This window comes from Oncorhynchus tshawytscha, linkage group LG06 (assembly GCF_018296145.1).
Source record: "Oncorhynchus tshawytscha isolate Ot180627B linkage group LG06, Otsh_v2.0, whole genome shotgun sequence".
NCBI lineage: Eukaryota > Metazoa > Chordata > Actinopteri > Salmoniformes > Salmonidae > Oncorhynchus > Oncorhynchus tshawytscha.
Genome location: NC_056434.1, coordinates 43,940,297 through 43,955,710, shown reverse-complemented (window position 1 = coordinate 43,955,710; position 15,414 = coordinate 43,940,297). Strand labels below are relative to the sequence as shown.

At 42.3% G+C, this 15,414-nt stretch overlaps 1 protein-coding gene across 2 annotated transcripts in view; it reads left to right on the top strand.

Moving 5' to 3' along the window:
* The window catches only part of LOC112252585 (G1/S-specific cyclin-D2), a 203,656-nt gene that overhangs the window by 169,993 nt on the left and 18,249 nt on the right, over positions 1-15,414 (top strand). Inside the window, exons 1-3 of one of the 2 annotated variants that reach the window (XM_024423927.2) lie at positions 6,560-6,955; positions 8,345-8,560; positions 12,239-12,398. In XM_024423927.2, the coding sequence (XP_024279695.1) occupies positions 6,761-6,955; positions 8,345-8,560; positions 12,239-12,398 (571 nt within the window). In that variant the 5' untranslated portion in view covers positions 6,560-6,760. Of the gene's footprint in view, positions 1-6,559; positions 6,956-8,344; positions 8,561-12,238; positions 12,399-15,414 lie in introns of those variants that run through there. The other variant, XM_024423928.2, reaches the window with a different exon arrangement.

Below are 15,414 nucleotides of genomic sequence, written 5' to 3'. Positions count from 1 at the left end.
CATGTCTTTGTCAGAGATGGTTTATTGTCAGTGTTGTGTTTGTTGTATAGGTGCACGACGGGTCCTCGTACCCATGTTTGTTTATATTCTGTTCTTATTAGTGTTATGGAGCATGTTACGTGGACATTCATTAAAAGACTCCATTTAACACTCCGTTTGACTCTCCTGCGCCTGACTTCCCTACCACCTATACACACGACTCTGACACAAGGTCCAGACTAATGCAACTTTGTAACCGGTTGTAACCACCCCCACATAGCATATGAGAAGGTCTGCAGCGTGTACCTCTGTCTTCAGCATCGATTTATCTCTTTAACAGGGAGGGTATTCACCTTGCCCCAAGGCGTGGAGAGATGACAAATAAACGTTGTTCTTTTGCTCTTGCCCTCTTGTTTTTGGACATAATGAGATAAGAAATCATTTTCGGGAGGACATCTTTGCATAAAGAATGTCTGAGGGAGTCTACAGCCCTGGTCATTGGTGCCAACGTTGCAGTGTAACGTCAGTAATAGAATGGTGAGAATAAAACACGATTCTGAGACCATCCCACAGGTGCTTGAGCTTCCAGGGACAACCCTCACGAACTGAGTAGCTTGGTTTCTGAAAGACGTCCAGAGTATGGAAAGGGGTTGAGAATGTAGTCTGTAGCGTTTGCTTATCAATCCATTATTGCACGTACTTATTCCCACTAAATAGTCCTATGGCTGGTGTGTTTATTCTGCAGGAGCTGGCTCTCTAGATATCCCTCCTGTCCTCTCTCCATCTGTATGGCTTGAAATAACTTGCCATCCTCTCCCCATTGCTCTCACATATAAACGCAGGTCTCCTTTGCTGTGACGTTATGCCATTCCATCTTAGGGAAATGCAGTCGAAAATAGAATCAAGTCAAATGAATCGGTTTGATTGAATCAAACATGGATGTATGTGTTCCTAATCTAGTGTGTGAGGTTAAAAGTAGAATATGTGTATTTTTTTTAGCGAAATGTGCAGTGTTGGGTGGTCATGCGAGCTGAGTTATGGCTACCTGGCTTTCTGATTTTGTCTGTTATTGTCCAGGTAGCCTAACAACTGTACTCTGTCTGTATTCTACGATTAGAGGAGATACAGGACATTGTTATCACCCAGTTGTATTGGCACTTCTTTGTGGATATCAGCAATAACATGAATGATCATTGGAGCATTGCATACAGCCGGGTATTATGGTATGGATAGATCTTTTGTTATTGCTTTACTCAGACATCTGCAGTTGTTTAACCACAACAAAACAACCCGAGGATGAGCTCAGTTGTGAGCTTTGACCAATGCGTTATAAGAAAATGATAAGCATGCATAAGGTGTTTTGAAATAAAACATGTAGTGAATATAATTGATAGCATATTTTGTAGCAAGTGATGTCTCATGACCACCTAACACGCAGTGTTACTACATGGTTGTTACTACATGGTTGTTACTACATGGTTGTTACTACATGGTTGTTACTACACGGTAGTAGTAATTTAGTATATTTTGTTACTTGTATGCGACAAGCTAAGGAGACTTGGGAGTTATAACAGATGTTCAAGCTCAGGTTAATGCAGGAAATGGTTTGCATTACTTTGGAAGTGTAAACAAAATAACTTGCCTGATAAGGTTCTGCTTTATAGTGCACAGATGATATTTTTGAGATGACAATGTCAGGGGAGTTCCTAGTGTTAAAACGTTGTACTGAACTATTTGAATGGTGTGTTTGTTTCACTGGTGTATTATTTTGCTGTTAACTGTTTTTCAAGTCAGCCAGTGTGGCAGTTACTGAATAGTGAACAAATGTAAACATGGAGTGGGGCAGAGTGGTTGAACCTCCTATTAATTGGAATTAACAGTGTATGCACGTGTTTTTTGTCATTCAGCATTTCTGACCCTGTCATGGTTGATTTAGGGTCATCTTTTTTACGTCAACAATATGTTAGATTTATTAGGCCATTTTTGGGGAATATTGTCTCCGCTTTTCAGTTGTCACATGTAACACAAATCATTTGTGCTGTTTTTATAACATAAACAGTAAACATGTTCACACCAGGCCAAAAGTGTGGAATAAGAGAACAAAATCTACTTCTATAAATAACATTAGTATATATCTTAATTTAGGAAATGAATTAGTGAACTTTATTCATATATTATGTTATAAATAATTAAATGGTTTAATTTTTTTATTTATTCAACCAACCGATTCTTTAAATACTATTAACAAGGTTATCAATAACATTTCCACAGTCTTTTAAAAATAGTTTCAAAGATAAAGCATAATAAAAGGACAAACATAATATATATGATTTGTACCTACAGTCTGAAATGATATAAAGGCATTCAAACCAAGAACCTACAGAGTGGATTTGCCTCTTTCTGCCTTTTTGCCCTCTAATATGGTATGGGAGACAAATCTAGTTACGTGTTCCATGTATGTGATTGTTTAATTAAAAGTGAAAAACTAAATGTGTTTTTTTTTTCATTTGTGTTAATTATCTGGTTAGAAAGATGTTATTTGTCATGGCAGAACTGCACTAATTCCAGCTTGCCTCTGTTGCACATAGCTGCAGGTGTGTTAGAATGATCTCTAGGCATCCCACATTTCACATGTTTTTCAAATCGTGCTTCTATCACATGCCATAATTGACATTCTCTATAAATCAGCCAACTTTCACACAGCCTAGTTTAGTAAGATTGTGGAAATGCCTTCTTTTTAGAACCTATTTTTGAACCTGTTTTGATAATTATTTTGTAGTAGTTTCAAATGTAGTTCCATGTAAAAGCCCAATCAACACATTATGATTGTTTCATTGCTGCATAATTTATCTGTAAACATGCTCACAGGGAAGATTAACAATGTCAGAAATATGTTATAAACTGCAAAATTATATGTTTTTTATGAATTTGAAAAGATAACATATGGTATAGAACTTCTACATGGTTTTCACTTCAAATATGTTCATTTTCTGAATTGTGAACTTAAAAATGTTCATTTTTCTTTTGATTTCAATATCCTCTTTTTTCAGTCTAATTTGTTTGAAAGGAGGCAGAGACTCACAACCTATAGTTTAGGTTACTGCTGTCATTTGTGGAGCATTGAAACCTTAAACTCATGAAGTTCCTTCCTGATAAAAATGAGTTTAAAAGCATCTTAATTCTTGTTTTGGTCAGCAACCTACTTGTGCTTTTGGTATGCAGCCTAGCCTAGCCCAAATGCTAGCATTATCTTCCCATTATTTCAAAACCTTTTATGTAGGGCTGTATCATGCCCCTTTGAGTGAACGTTGAGTGAGACAAACCATTGCAGTCACACTATGAGGTGAGATATTTTTTTTTAAACCTTTTTAACTCCGAATAAAGTTCAGAACAAACGTTGCATTGCCATGTGTGTGCGTGTGTCCCCCATTTGGATATAATGTTAATTGCATGCATCCGGGAAATAACATGCGCCTCGGCCCAATTCTGCGTTTGACTCTCAGCGCCTGTGATGACGTCATTACTCCGCGAAAATACAGCATGGTTCTTTCATACTTCCAAAAACGATAAAGCTGCGGCAAAATTTTTGTCTTTGTTGGAATATAGGAAATGGGCTCATTTTGCTGTATATATTTGTACCTTTTGTTAGACATCTGCTGTCCAAGTAATTGATATTAAAAAGTCATTTCTGATGCCAGTGACAGGTGCATGAGCAAGTCATGAGATGCAGGCATTCAGAACATGAGCCGCCTTGAATAAATCACGGTTATGAAAGGCGGAAATATGAGAAATAAGTTGAAATTTGCATTTTATTGGGCATTATAACAAATCAAATGCACTTTGCGATCGGAGGATTTGGGTGAGACGCGTGGCCATCAAAGAGTATCTGTCCGGTCTGGTGAGGTGGAAACTTCCATCGGACATGATTGTGGACATGTTGGCTCAATTTTACTCTACTTCTGCATAGTTTTATGCATCCTATGTGAACCTTCACGATCAGTCATTATGGCGCGGATGGGTTTGCACGATGTAGAATTTTGATTGCTTATTCTGTTTCTCTGAGGGGAGATTAATTTACCAGAGTGACTCGTTGAGATGCGTCAGGGACTGGAGGAGCAGGGGGAACCCCCTACACACTGCTTCCACACAACGAGCAATTTGCTGGATGTGTTGGCTGGTAGGCTAAACGCCTAAACTATTCTTCATTGAAAACGTCCCGTATGTCTTTGACTCAAACGTTGTCATTTTTGTAGTTCAAAACATTCCAAAAGAAAGGGAAGATTTTAATCACTCAGTGCCTCATTCATGTAGAGTAGTTTTTCTTGTTGTTGATGGTCACAACAACAACATAAAAGGTTATCATGGAACCAATTAAAGAACAGTTGGGTGTTTTGAAGGTTTGTTGCATGACAACCAATAATACAGTTAGGTGTTGTTCGTTGCGTTTTGTCCTTATTTTGATCATGTCTGTTCCCAAGCTTTTTGTGGCAACTGCAAATATTGTAAGATCATTCAAATGACACAAGGTCCAGACTAATGCAACTTTGTAACCGGTTGTAACTTGTAACCATCCCCACGTAGCATGAACAAGTTTGAAGCAGGTGCGTCTGCAGTATCGATTCATCTCCCTAACATGGAGGGTATATGGTATTCACCTTGCCCCTTCAGACTCATCCACCCCTCGCCCACAAGACGTCGGGAGATGACAATCAACCTTTCTTATTTTGCTCTTGCTCTTGTTTTGGGGACTTAATGAGATAAGAGCACGTTTAAAGAATTTGCGGCAGGCCATCGTTGCATGAAGAATGTCCTTTTACTAGTGTGTATATTCTGCAGGAGCTGGCTCTCGAGATATGCCTCCTGTCCTCTCTCGGTGTGTGTGGTTTGGTATAGCTGGTCTCCTTTGCTGTGACGTAACATTTTATCGTGGAACTAATTAAGAAACAGTTGCCTACTTGCAGCCGATGCTATATGTCTCTCATTTTTGCGTCGTAAACAAGTTATAGCAATTTTGATCAATAATGTAGTAGCTTATAGAACTGCTTTATACTTTTCCAAGTCAAATAGTTTTTTAGTTTCAACTTTAAAACGTGTGTGAGGTGGAGGTTTCATCCATATGGAATGTGTTGCTTTCCAATGTTTTTGTTGCTTGATAGTTGGATATCATTTTACGATGTCACTCTATCCTAGGGGTACAATAACATCCGCTAATCGTGTGAATTGATAAATGGTCATTGCAGGAGTTGGACAGCCCTGGTGCTCCGAAGGTAGCCTATGCAATAAAAGTCTGCCCAGTAACAATCAGCAAGCCTCGGTCGCACGCAGAATACCTATTGGCTATATGCAAATTGTGACAAGGGGAGGAAACAATCTCGAGACAAAAAATGCTCTAAAGAATCATTTCCTAGTTCTCTTACAAGTAGAAGAACAAAAGTGTTGCCATTCAGACCGATAGAGAGACCCACTCGAATGGAATTGAACAACTTTGATCGCACCGGGAGACTGTCCCCTCTGCATTTGAAACACAATCAATGCAGGATAGTCTAGTTGACTCATCTTTGGGGGTAGTTTATTATTAGAGACAAGCTTAAGCTTTTTTTTTGACAAACTATATCAGATCTGCTTAGTGCTCCTCCAAGATTACATAGACCTATTTAACTGATCTCTATCACGGCAAGATTATGGTTGCCTATAATTAATTCTGACATGGGTCCTATATGTATCACTTTCTGCATATGAGTGTTATGATCACAACCTCAAAAATAGGTATTATATGTATATATTAATACATACTGTTGTCCAATACAGAGCATAGGCTGTCATCGTGGTGTTATCTATAAAATAAGTTTGTCGCAACAACTTTTCTATGCTGCAATACATTTCCTAGAACGCTATCTCATTCAACCACATGCGTACGGCTTCTGCTGCTATATAAAATATACTGTATATGGTATACCTGTGTGTGTGTGTGCGTGTGCGTGTGTGTGTGTGCGCGTGTGTTTGTCGGCGAGTCTGCGCGGGCGTGTGTACGTCTGCGAGGGAGGGAGGGAGGGGGCGACTATAAGTTCATTAAGTTCATCAGATAAAAGAGAAAGCAAATGAACAAGGAGTAGTTTTGCTTTTAATAAACTGAAATAGAGAAATAAGATTATCCTAATGCATGTTTATAAAGTTGTACAATTGGAACTATTACTATTCCTACATGCATAGCCTACATGCAACATCCCCTATGAATGCAGAGAAACTGTTCCCCTGACGAGTTTTAACTCAAGCACTTGCTGGATTTATTTATGCATACATGAAAATCGTATAATTAATCAATTGATATAAATATAGACTTTTATCCAATTGAATTGTCTCTATTTGTACATTTGACACATGGGTGGGGGTGGGGTTTTGTTTGTGGTCATATAGATTTTTATCATGATAAAATAAATAAATATAAAGTATATAGTTGTAAAGTAAAAGTGTAGCCTAGAGAAAAGAGTAACAAATGTTTGATGAGAGCATGTTGCGTCTGGGCAACTGCTCTACATAATGAGATTTGCGGCTTGCGTCATGGTCAGTAAAGGCAGGCTTCAAACGTATCCAGCCAGAAGAAAGTAGAAGTGAACTGTGGGGGAGAGGAAAAAGTTCGCAAGGAGAGGCAGGACAACTCTTGGGAGCCCTGCAGTCTCACTTTATGCCTCCAAAATACTTTCTTTCCAGTTTATTTGCATCTAGTAATATTGCTATAGTATTTTCACAAGAATAACCCAACTTTTTCAAAACTGAAACGACCATGGAGCTGCTTTGCCTCGAAGTGGACACCATCGTCAGAGCTAGTCTTGATCCGAATCTTCTGTGTGATGACAGGGTATTACAAAGCCTGTTGACCATTGAAGAACGTTTTCTTCCACAATGTTCTTATTTCAAGTGCGTTCAGAAAGATATTCAGCCATTTATGAGGAGGATGGTTGCGACTTGGATGCTGGAGGTTTGTACCGAAACACTTCAACTCTAGGCTATTTCCGTGCCTACGACTCATCTCAAAACACTAACATCGGACTTTTCACTGTCATTTTGTCAGGTTTGCATGGTGTAAGAAAGAGTGTTACATATCACATTGCCAAATAGACAATCGTGATAGCATATAATCAACTACTCGTATTTATATGATTTTATTATCTGTAGCATATTTGAACCAAGTCACTGACGATTTTGATAGAGATATATAGGCATGTGGTTACAGTGGTGTATATCACCAGATAAAGTTGTTCTTTGCATATGTCTGATCTATGAAATGTGCCCTGGATTATTTTGTTATGTTTTAGATTGCCAAAATATTTCCATGCACACGTATGCAGTTAATCCTTGCCCTATTCTAGCCTATATTCTAACGCCATATTGGTTTCTATTGGAACTGTTGCAGTTTTTCTGACGATTTTACAGTGTCATAAACGACATAACAGCAGTTGAAACGTGTCCGGAGTGAAAGAGCAGTGTCTAAACTACATAGTCATAATTGAAAATATGCCGAAATATGTAGCAAACATTTTCTATTTATTTTTTAAATATCGGATCGCGGAAGGGGCGCGGGCCTATTTGTTCCTCTGGTCTCCGCATTGAAGTCCGTCACCCAGGAATTAAGTTCGATTTTTTACACTTTGTTTGACATAATCAGTTGGGAATGGTCTGAAAAGAAACCCGACCGTCTGAGCTTTATTTTCATGTAAGAGTTATTTAACTAGGATTCATTAAAGATTTTATATTAATTTAGGAAAAAATATTTCGAACTGGCGGTGACGCACTCGAGAGCAACCGCATGCTACTTCGTTTTCAATTTGACAATTATTTCGCATTGAACTTCAAATGTCATGTTTATCAATTGTCGGGTCTGATGTGAAAGACATTGGTGTTCATTATGATGTGAAAACGATAGATGTAGACAATTTATTAATATTTTTAAATATTTTATGAAAATATGACGAAGGAAAAAAAAGAGTTTCCGTATAGGCTACTGTGGTGCCTGGGTGTTTTTTGGCTGGGGTGATTGTGACTTGTATTCATTTCTTACTGAATGAACTGAAGGAAGTCGAGTGCATTGACAGCCTGTGCCGGAGACCTTTTTCAAACATAGAAAATAATCCATTTAGAATGTATTGATGATGTCGCAACAAACAACTCTGGGCTGGGCTCAGTTCTTGGCCAAGTCCCAAAGCGTTTCAAAGAATGGATATGCATATCTGGCTATTACATTATTTCCACCATTTCGTTATGATTTTTATGTTTCACATGAATTGAACAATTGAAATTTTAATTGAAATAACTGGAATTTGATGATGCCAAATGCTGCACATTGTCACATTGTCGCCTCTCTCTCTAGGTTTGTGAAGAACAGAAGTGTGAGGAAGAGGTTTTTCCCTTGGCAATGAACTACTTGGACAGATTTTTAGCCGTGGTTCCAACCAGAAAGTGTAATCTGCAACTTCTTGGAGCAGTTTGCATGTTCCTTGCATCCAAACTGAAAGAAACTCGTCCATTAACTGCAGAGAAACTCTGCATCTACACAGATAACTCCATCAGACCACAGGAGTTACTGGTAAGCAGTTGGTTTCTGCCAACAAAATGATTCCATTTCAGATTGTTATTATGACATTTGTTAACATTTCTATGAAACTCATAGCTAATTGTTAATGTAATCAATGCTTATGCTATGAGCCATATCTCAAAAGCCACCTATATTTTTTATATTTATTCATATTATTTTCTTGTAAAAAACTATGTTGGCCCTATTTACATGCATGGAGATTCATGGAGATCATCAGCAATCCTAGATTTATCAGCAAACCTAGATTCCATGTAAATCAATTGTTTATATGACCATTTTTGGCCCCATCACTGTAGGACCCAGAGTGTTTGTCCCCCAAGAGCTCTGTAATATTGGACTGTACAGTAGGTTTTTGTACAGTGGTCTCCATCGCCATCTAGTGGCAAGTATTTGCAGTAGGTCGAGGTCAGTGTTGAATTGAAGCCAAGTTTTGGATCAAGCAAGTGATCTTCAGAGGCTGTAGTCTACAGAGAGGAAGTCTCACATTTTGATGGTCCTGGCAAACACAGTTTTGTCGTTAACCTCAAAAGTTTTCTTCACTCAAGGTTTGTCCTCACAGAATGGACACTGTTACTGTTTTTTTGTAGATCCTGCTTCAAAAAGCACCTTTTCCAATGTGGCAGAATAAAGATGTTTATTACATGCATACAATACTTTTGACGTTACAATTCGGCATGAGATTTGTTAGTTGGATGAATTGGCTGTGGGTGCTCACAGCAAGGTTTCACTTGACCTGGTGTGATCACATCCTGCTTGTCTTGGTTATGGTTATTTCTGCAGTCCTTGGTACCCCAAAGTTAGAGCCCTTGGCAAGGTCATAGGGTCATGGTGGACCAGACGTACCAGTTGTTAGATAGTTCACCCCCAAGCGGTGGAGGTGAACATTTAAATAGTCTGTTTTTCACATCAGAAAAGTATTTCCTCTGCAACGTTTTATAAACATCATTTAATAAACAACAGTGAATCCCACTTGTGATGTGAAATAAGTCACATATGATTCAGCCGTGGAAGCTGAGAGCTCAGGGCCTGCCTGGGCCTGGCCTGGCTCCTCAGTTGATTCCTGCAGCCAGCGGCAGTGTTAATTAAGATGGGGTGCTGCTGATCCCAACTCTTTGTTACTAAGTAGGTATGGGCTGGAGATGCCAGCCATTCCCTGTGATGACAGGCCCTGGACCAGTTTATTGGCTAGGCGAGACAACCTCAGCAACTATCTATCATTGTTTGTCATTATATTACATGCTGACAGAAGCAGGATTAACATCAGGTGAAGAACTCCCTTTAGCTGGGAACCGGGTTGGGTTGTATCCACCCGTACTCATGTTGTTTAGGCCTGGGTGAGAGGAGAAGTGGTGAACCCTGTCCTTGAGATGGTTTCATGTGGGCTGCCTGGGTGTGTTCACAGCCAACTTCTCTATAAGGCAGTCTTTTGGCTCACAAATAGGCACAGGAAACAGGAGATCAGCTGCTCAGCCCATGTGATAGTTTTTTGGCCCCATCTTTGGTAACAATTTCTTGTAAAAGAAACCACAATGTCACCCAGAAGGTGTGACCCGGAAGCACTGCATGGAGGGTGTGTTGCAAAGCTCTCCCTCTCTCCTCTCTCTCTCTCTCTCTGTCTCTCTCTGTCTCCCTCTCTGTTTGTCTCTCTCCCTCTCTCCTTCTCTCTCTCTCTCTCTCTCTCTCTCTCTCTCTCTCTCTCTCTCTCTCTCTCTCTCTCTCTCTCTCTCTCTCTCTCTCTCTCCCCTCTCTGTTTGTCTCTCTCTCTCTCTCTCTCTGTTTGTCTCTCTCTCTCTCCTTCTCTCTCTGTTTGTCTCTGTCTCTCTCTCTCTTCTCTCTCTCTCTCTCTCTCTCTCTCTCTCTCTCTCTCTGTCTCTCTCTGTCTCCCTCTGTTTGTCTCTCTCCCTCTCCTTCTCTCTCTCTCTCTCTCTCTCTGTCTCTCTCTGTCTCCCTCTCTGTTTGTCTCTCTCTCTCTCTCTCTCTCTCTCCATCTCTCTCTTTCTCTCTCTCTCTGTCTCTTTCTCTCTCTCTCTGTCTCTCTGTCTGTCTCTGTCTCTCTGTCTGTCTCTATCTGTCTCTCTGTCTGGGAGAGAGAGAGGGAGACACTCCGCACTGTGGAGTGCGGACAAGAGTTAGGTCGTAGTCAGGGCCATCTATCTATACAATTCCTAATTGAGTCCTTGAATTCTAACCGCAGAATCAAATTTGTCAATGGTCTCTTTCACAGCGGTATCTGTGGTATTGTTAAGAAGTGACACACTGAACCTTAGCAGTTTGCAACCGTTCTATGTAAGTTGATAGGGAAATGCAACACCCTGTGAAACTGAAGTGGGGATATCATAGGGAAGTATCGTCTGGATGTTAAGTGCCGCTTGCACCATCCAGTGTGTGGTCCCCTTTCAGAAGAGAGGAGAGATACAGTTCACCTGAGATTGGGAATCGAATTTAGTCATTGGTCCAGAGTTACCGTGTCATGGAGCCCTGAGAGCAGTTAATTGCTGCCACATTGGACCGGCGTCATCTCATGACTAAGAACCATGTGGCTTTCTGAAGGGGGAAATCACTAGCTACTAGTCACAAGGACAGTCCGAACCACACAATTCCCCCCAAATTAGTCACCAGCTCCTTCCGTTACTCACCATTTCTTCTCTAAGAAAGCGAGGGCAACCGTACAACTCAAACATAACACCCACCCCCCCACCCCCCATGTAAATTAAGCTCGGCCTAAATGTCATTGGCTATTACTGGTCTGGTGAATCTGTCACTTATAGTGTTGCATTTGTTTTATTTGAAGCATCTACTTTTATGCTGTTAATGTCCAACATTAGGTATAGAGTTGTTTTGTCTGTGTTCCTGGTGAGCTATAAATCGTTGTAAATTAGCTCTGTTTGGCATTTGTTTAACATTATCGAATACAGAGCCAGTATCAATGTTCATATAGATGGGGTGGAATGAATTGTTAGGTGCCCAAAGTAGCAAAGCAGGCCATAACTGTGGAAAATGGAATGGCTCCCAGCAGCTAATGACGAAGGTAAAACCATGCTATCCTGTGCTAACCTATTTGCTGTGCATTTTTTCTCATGCATTTGTACATGTAAAATTGATACTGTGTCATTCATTCTGCATAGACAGTTGACCAAAAGGTCAGCCATATAGCTAGGAACCCATTCATTCATTCTGCATAGACAGTTGACCAAAAGGTCAGCCATATAGCTAGGAACCCATTCATTGCCTCTGTTGGCTTGAGCATGTTAGTAAGAGCTAGTCTCAGAGTCCCCCTCCACCCCCATCCAATCCCCAGACCTCACAGGTCTCTCCGGAGGAAAGTCCCAGATGCCAAACTACTAGACGAATGTTGTGAGGTCACCTGCGTTCGGGTGTCAGAGCTGCTGTTGCCTCAGCCAGCCTGCTTTGCTCTTTTTCCTAGCCAGGGAGAGTAATATAATAATGATCTTTCTCTTCTCAACCACTCCACCTTCTATGCTGGGTAGGCCAGGGTAGGGCAAGGCTAGGGGCTCACACAGGCAAAGAGACAGCCTGCCACATACAGTACAGCCTCCTCGGGGCTGGCTCGGTGTCAGCCAGGGTGGTGCCATGTATATACAGAATGTTTAGCCTAATAGCCTCTCTCATCCTAACACAGTCTCTCCTCTCTCTCACTTTCTGTTTTAGGAGTGGGAGCTGGTGGTGCTGGGGAAGTTGAAGTGGAACCTGGCGGCTGTCACTCCAAATGACTTCATAGAGCACATTGTGAGGAAGCTGCCATTGCCCGAAGAGAAGTTAGTGCTGATACGCAAACACGTGCAGACCTTCATTGCCCTCTGTGCTACAGGTACGACAGGAAACAATGTTGCATTCTGTATTGTTACTAAAGTCTCTCTGGGGGACAATGATAGCATTTGATTCGAAACATTTACGTTCTCAAAAGATGAGCCAATGGGGATGTGGGTTGCCATCTGATATCACTTTTGTCTTGCGTTTATTTTTTGGGCTCCCGAGCCACGTTTTGCAAGTCAGAGTGAATAATGGATGTGCAGCCAAGTCATTTAGGTGCTGATGTCTTGCGTCAACATAGTTGCAGCTGTTGCAAAATATCCTCGTCTCCCCTTCTCTCGACGCAAAAATCAAAATCCCATTCTGATCAACAATGACTGGAGGAGCCCCATTCAGGTTGCTTTGTGGGCCCCGTCACGCAGTGTCGTCGCGCCTTATAACTTACGTGAGATGTATTACCTCCTTGTGTAAATGTGTGCGGCCTAGAAAAGCATGTGTCATGGAGGACGTGTACCTGTGAGAGTCTCATGTCTGCGTCCGTCATGTTTCTCTCTCCCGGCTGTGGCGTCTGGTACGGTCATGTTCTCGAGGCATATCAGTGGCTAATAGAGAATGGAGTGACACTTCAAAGGGCAGGGGCCTGGTTTAAGGGACATTTGCGTGTTCCCGTGTGCTCCACGACTAAGGGACGATCTGACGGGGGTGGGGCCTGGACATTGTCTCCTCTGCTCTCCAGGTTGGATTGTTTCTTTAAGATCAAACATCGAGCCGTGGGAGTGACAGGAGATATGATCTGAAGAACTGGAGAGGAGGAGGAGGGCGAGAGCAAAAAAAAGAGAAAGAGGAGGAGTATATTGTTCCTGCAGTGCCGGATAGTGAGGCACGTAATGTCGTCATCGCTCTCTTCGTCTCCCCATCTTCTCACGCCTCCCTACTGCTTGGGGGCATGATGACTTTCCCATGTTCAGGGAGTGTTTGTGGGGCAGGTTCTCCCAGCACACACCCCAGCAGTATGGGGGGTAATGGGATCCAGAGCTGCAGCAAGGCTTCCCTCTCCCTCCCAGGCCCCCCCGGACTCCACCCCAGTGTTCCACCTCTGGCCCCACAGGAATGCTCCCTTACACTCCTTTATGGGAGAGATCCATGTGGTTGTAGAGGAGTGTGTGTATGGATGGATGGAAGGGAGCTAGGGTGACAGGTCTCTAAACATTGCCACTTTTGATGTGGAATCCCTTTTCTGATTGTGCAATTGATAGTGTATGTTGTGAAAGACGGAGAGCACATTGATGGTCTCCATGGGAACTGGCCAGAGTCCCATTGAAGACATGGAATTTTCCATCTCTCACTCTACTCTCTCTCACTCTACTCTCTCACTCTCTTTCACTCTCTTTTCCTGCCTCTCTCTTGTTCTCCATTTCTCTCTCTCACTTTCTCTCTCTCTCTCTCTCTCTCTCTCTCTTCCTACCTCTCTCTTTCTCATTTTCTCCTTCTTTCTCTTCTGTGCCAATGGAGAGATTACTGTGAGGAACGACTGTGTCAGTGATCGGACCTATTCCCAAAGCAACATTGTGCAAGGCTCCCAGTGCACTTTGTCCTTAATTGCTTCAATGAGGCAGTGGATATACACATACGAGTCTCGTGGAGGAAGATGTCTTCCCGACGTCTTGTAGAAGGGAGCCTTGTCGCAGATAACTGGGATTAGCAGCAAGCCATTTTGTCTGAATACTCTCCTCAGAACTCAGATCTGTATCCAGGCAAAGAGTGAGTTGAACAATTTGTTGCATCCGAAGATCTCTGGGAATTCAAAACCCATTTTGTGCAACGTTCCCAGCCATAAATCAACTCAACTATCTGGTGAGAATCCTCCCAGAGAATCCCCCTCCAAACATGCTGAGAAGGTGACGCTGGAAGAGGAGGTTTCTAAGGCTTTGCTATTTGCAAGAGAGTTGACAAAGGATCACCTGGGGCCTCAGTATTTCATGCATAGAAAAGATTGAACTCACCCCCACCTCCACCCCCTCTTCTTGGGAAACTTGCATAAACCAAGCCTTCTGTTTTCAAGGGAGTAAGAGAGAGGAGAGGTGGAGAGACAAAAACGCCTCTCATTTTAATGGTTCCTCTCTTTTGATGGAAAAGTTCCGTTCGAGGCACTCGGTGGGGATCTGGTCAGATGGCGACGGCGGGCCAGGCGGCGCAGGTCGTTTCAGTATTAATTAATAACGCGGGAGGGTCCATTCAGCACTATGCAAATAGTCTAGGGCTCTGCTAGAGCCCAGGAGAAAGGAGACAAAGATCTGGCCCTACATTTCATATGCAGAAGCATGTAAGGGTCAGCACAGCGGGGGCACTCCATAGGAAACACCAGCTTCTCCCCAGGGCAGCCTACAGGATAATGGTGGAGAAACAAGCTCATTAAGGGAGATTATGGCCTCCTTCTTCCACAGAGGAGACACCAAGCACTGCTTGTCCCCCCTCCCCCTCCCCCTGGTCTCTTGTCCCATTCTCTTTCAATAGACTTAAAGACGGGGTTGGGGAACGAAACAGATAGGCCTGAACATGTCTGATGATAATCAGATCTATCCTACTCTACTGGAGTCATCCTGAGAGATACCGCACCGTGTGGTCAAACATGGTCGAAGAGACCTGCTGCAACATGCAAGGAGATGTGGCTTCGACAGCAGTTAGTGTGACCGTGACCTAAACATGTGTGTCACGAACCCCTGAAGTCCACCCGGGTTAATAGGCAAGATGGAGTAACACAATGGATCTGTTAGACCCCATCAGGTTGTCAGTTAGCCTGTTTGGACACTCTTGGGATCTCCAAGCACTTGATTAGAGTGTAGAATACCGTGTAAATATGTTTCCTGCTGTAGGGAGAGTCAGTCGTTAGGTAGGTAGGGAGAGTCAGTCATTAGGTAGGTAGGGAGAGTCAGTCGTTAGGTAGGTAGGGAGAGTCAGTCGTTAGGTAGGTAGGGAGAGTCAGTCGTTAGGTAGGTAGGGAGAGTCAGTCGTTAGGTAGGTAGGGAGAGTCAGTCGTTAGGTAGGTAGGGAGAGTCAGTCGTTAGGTAGGTAGG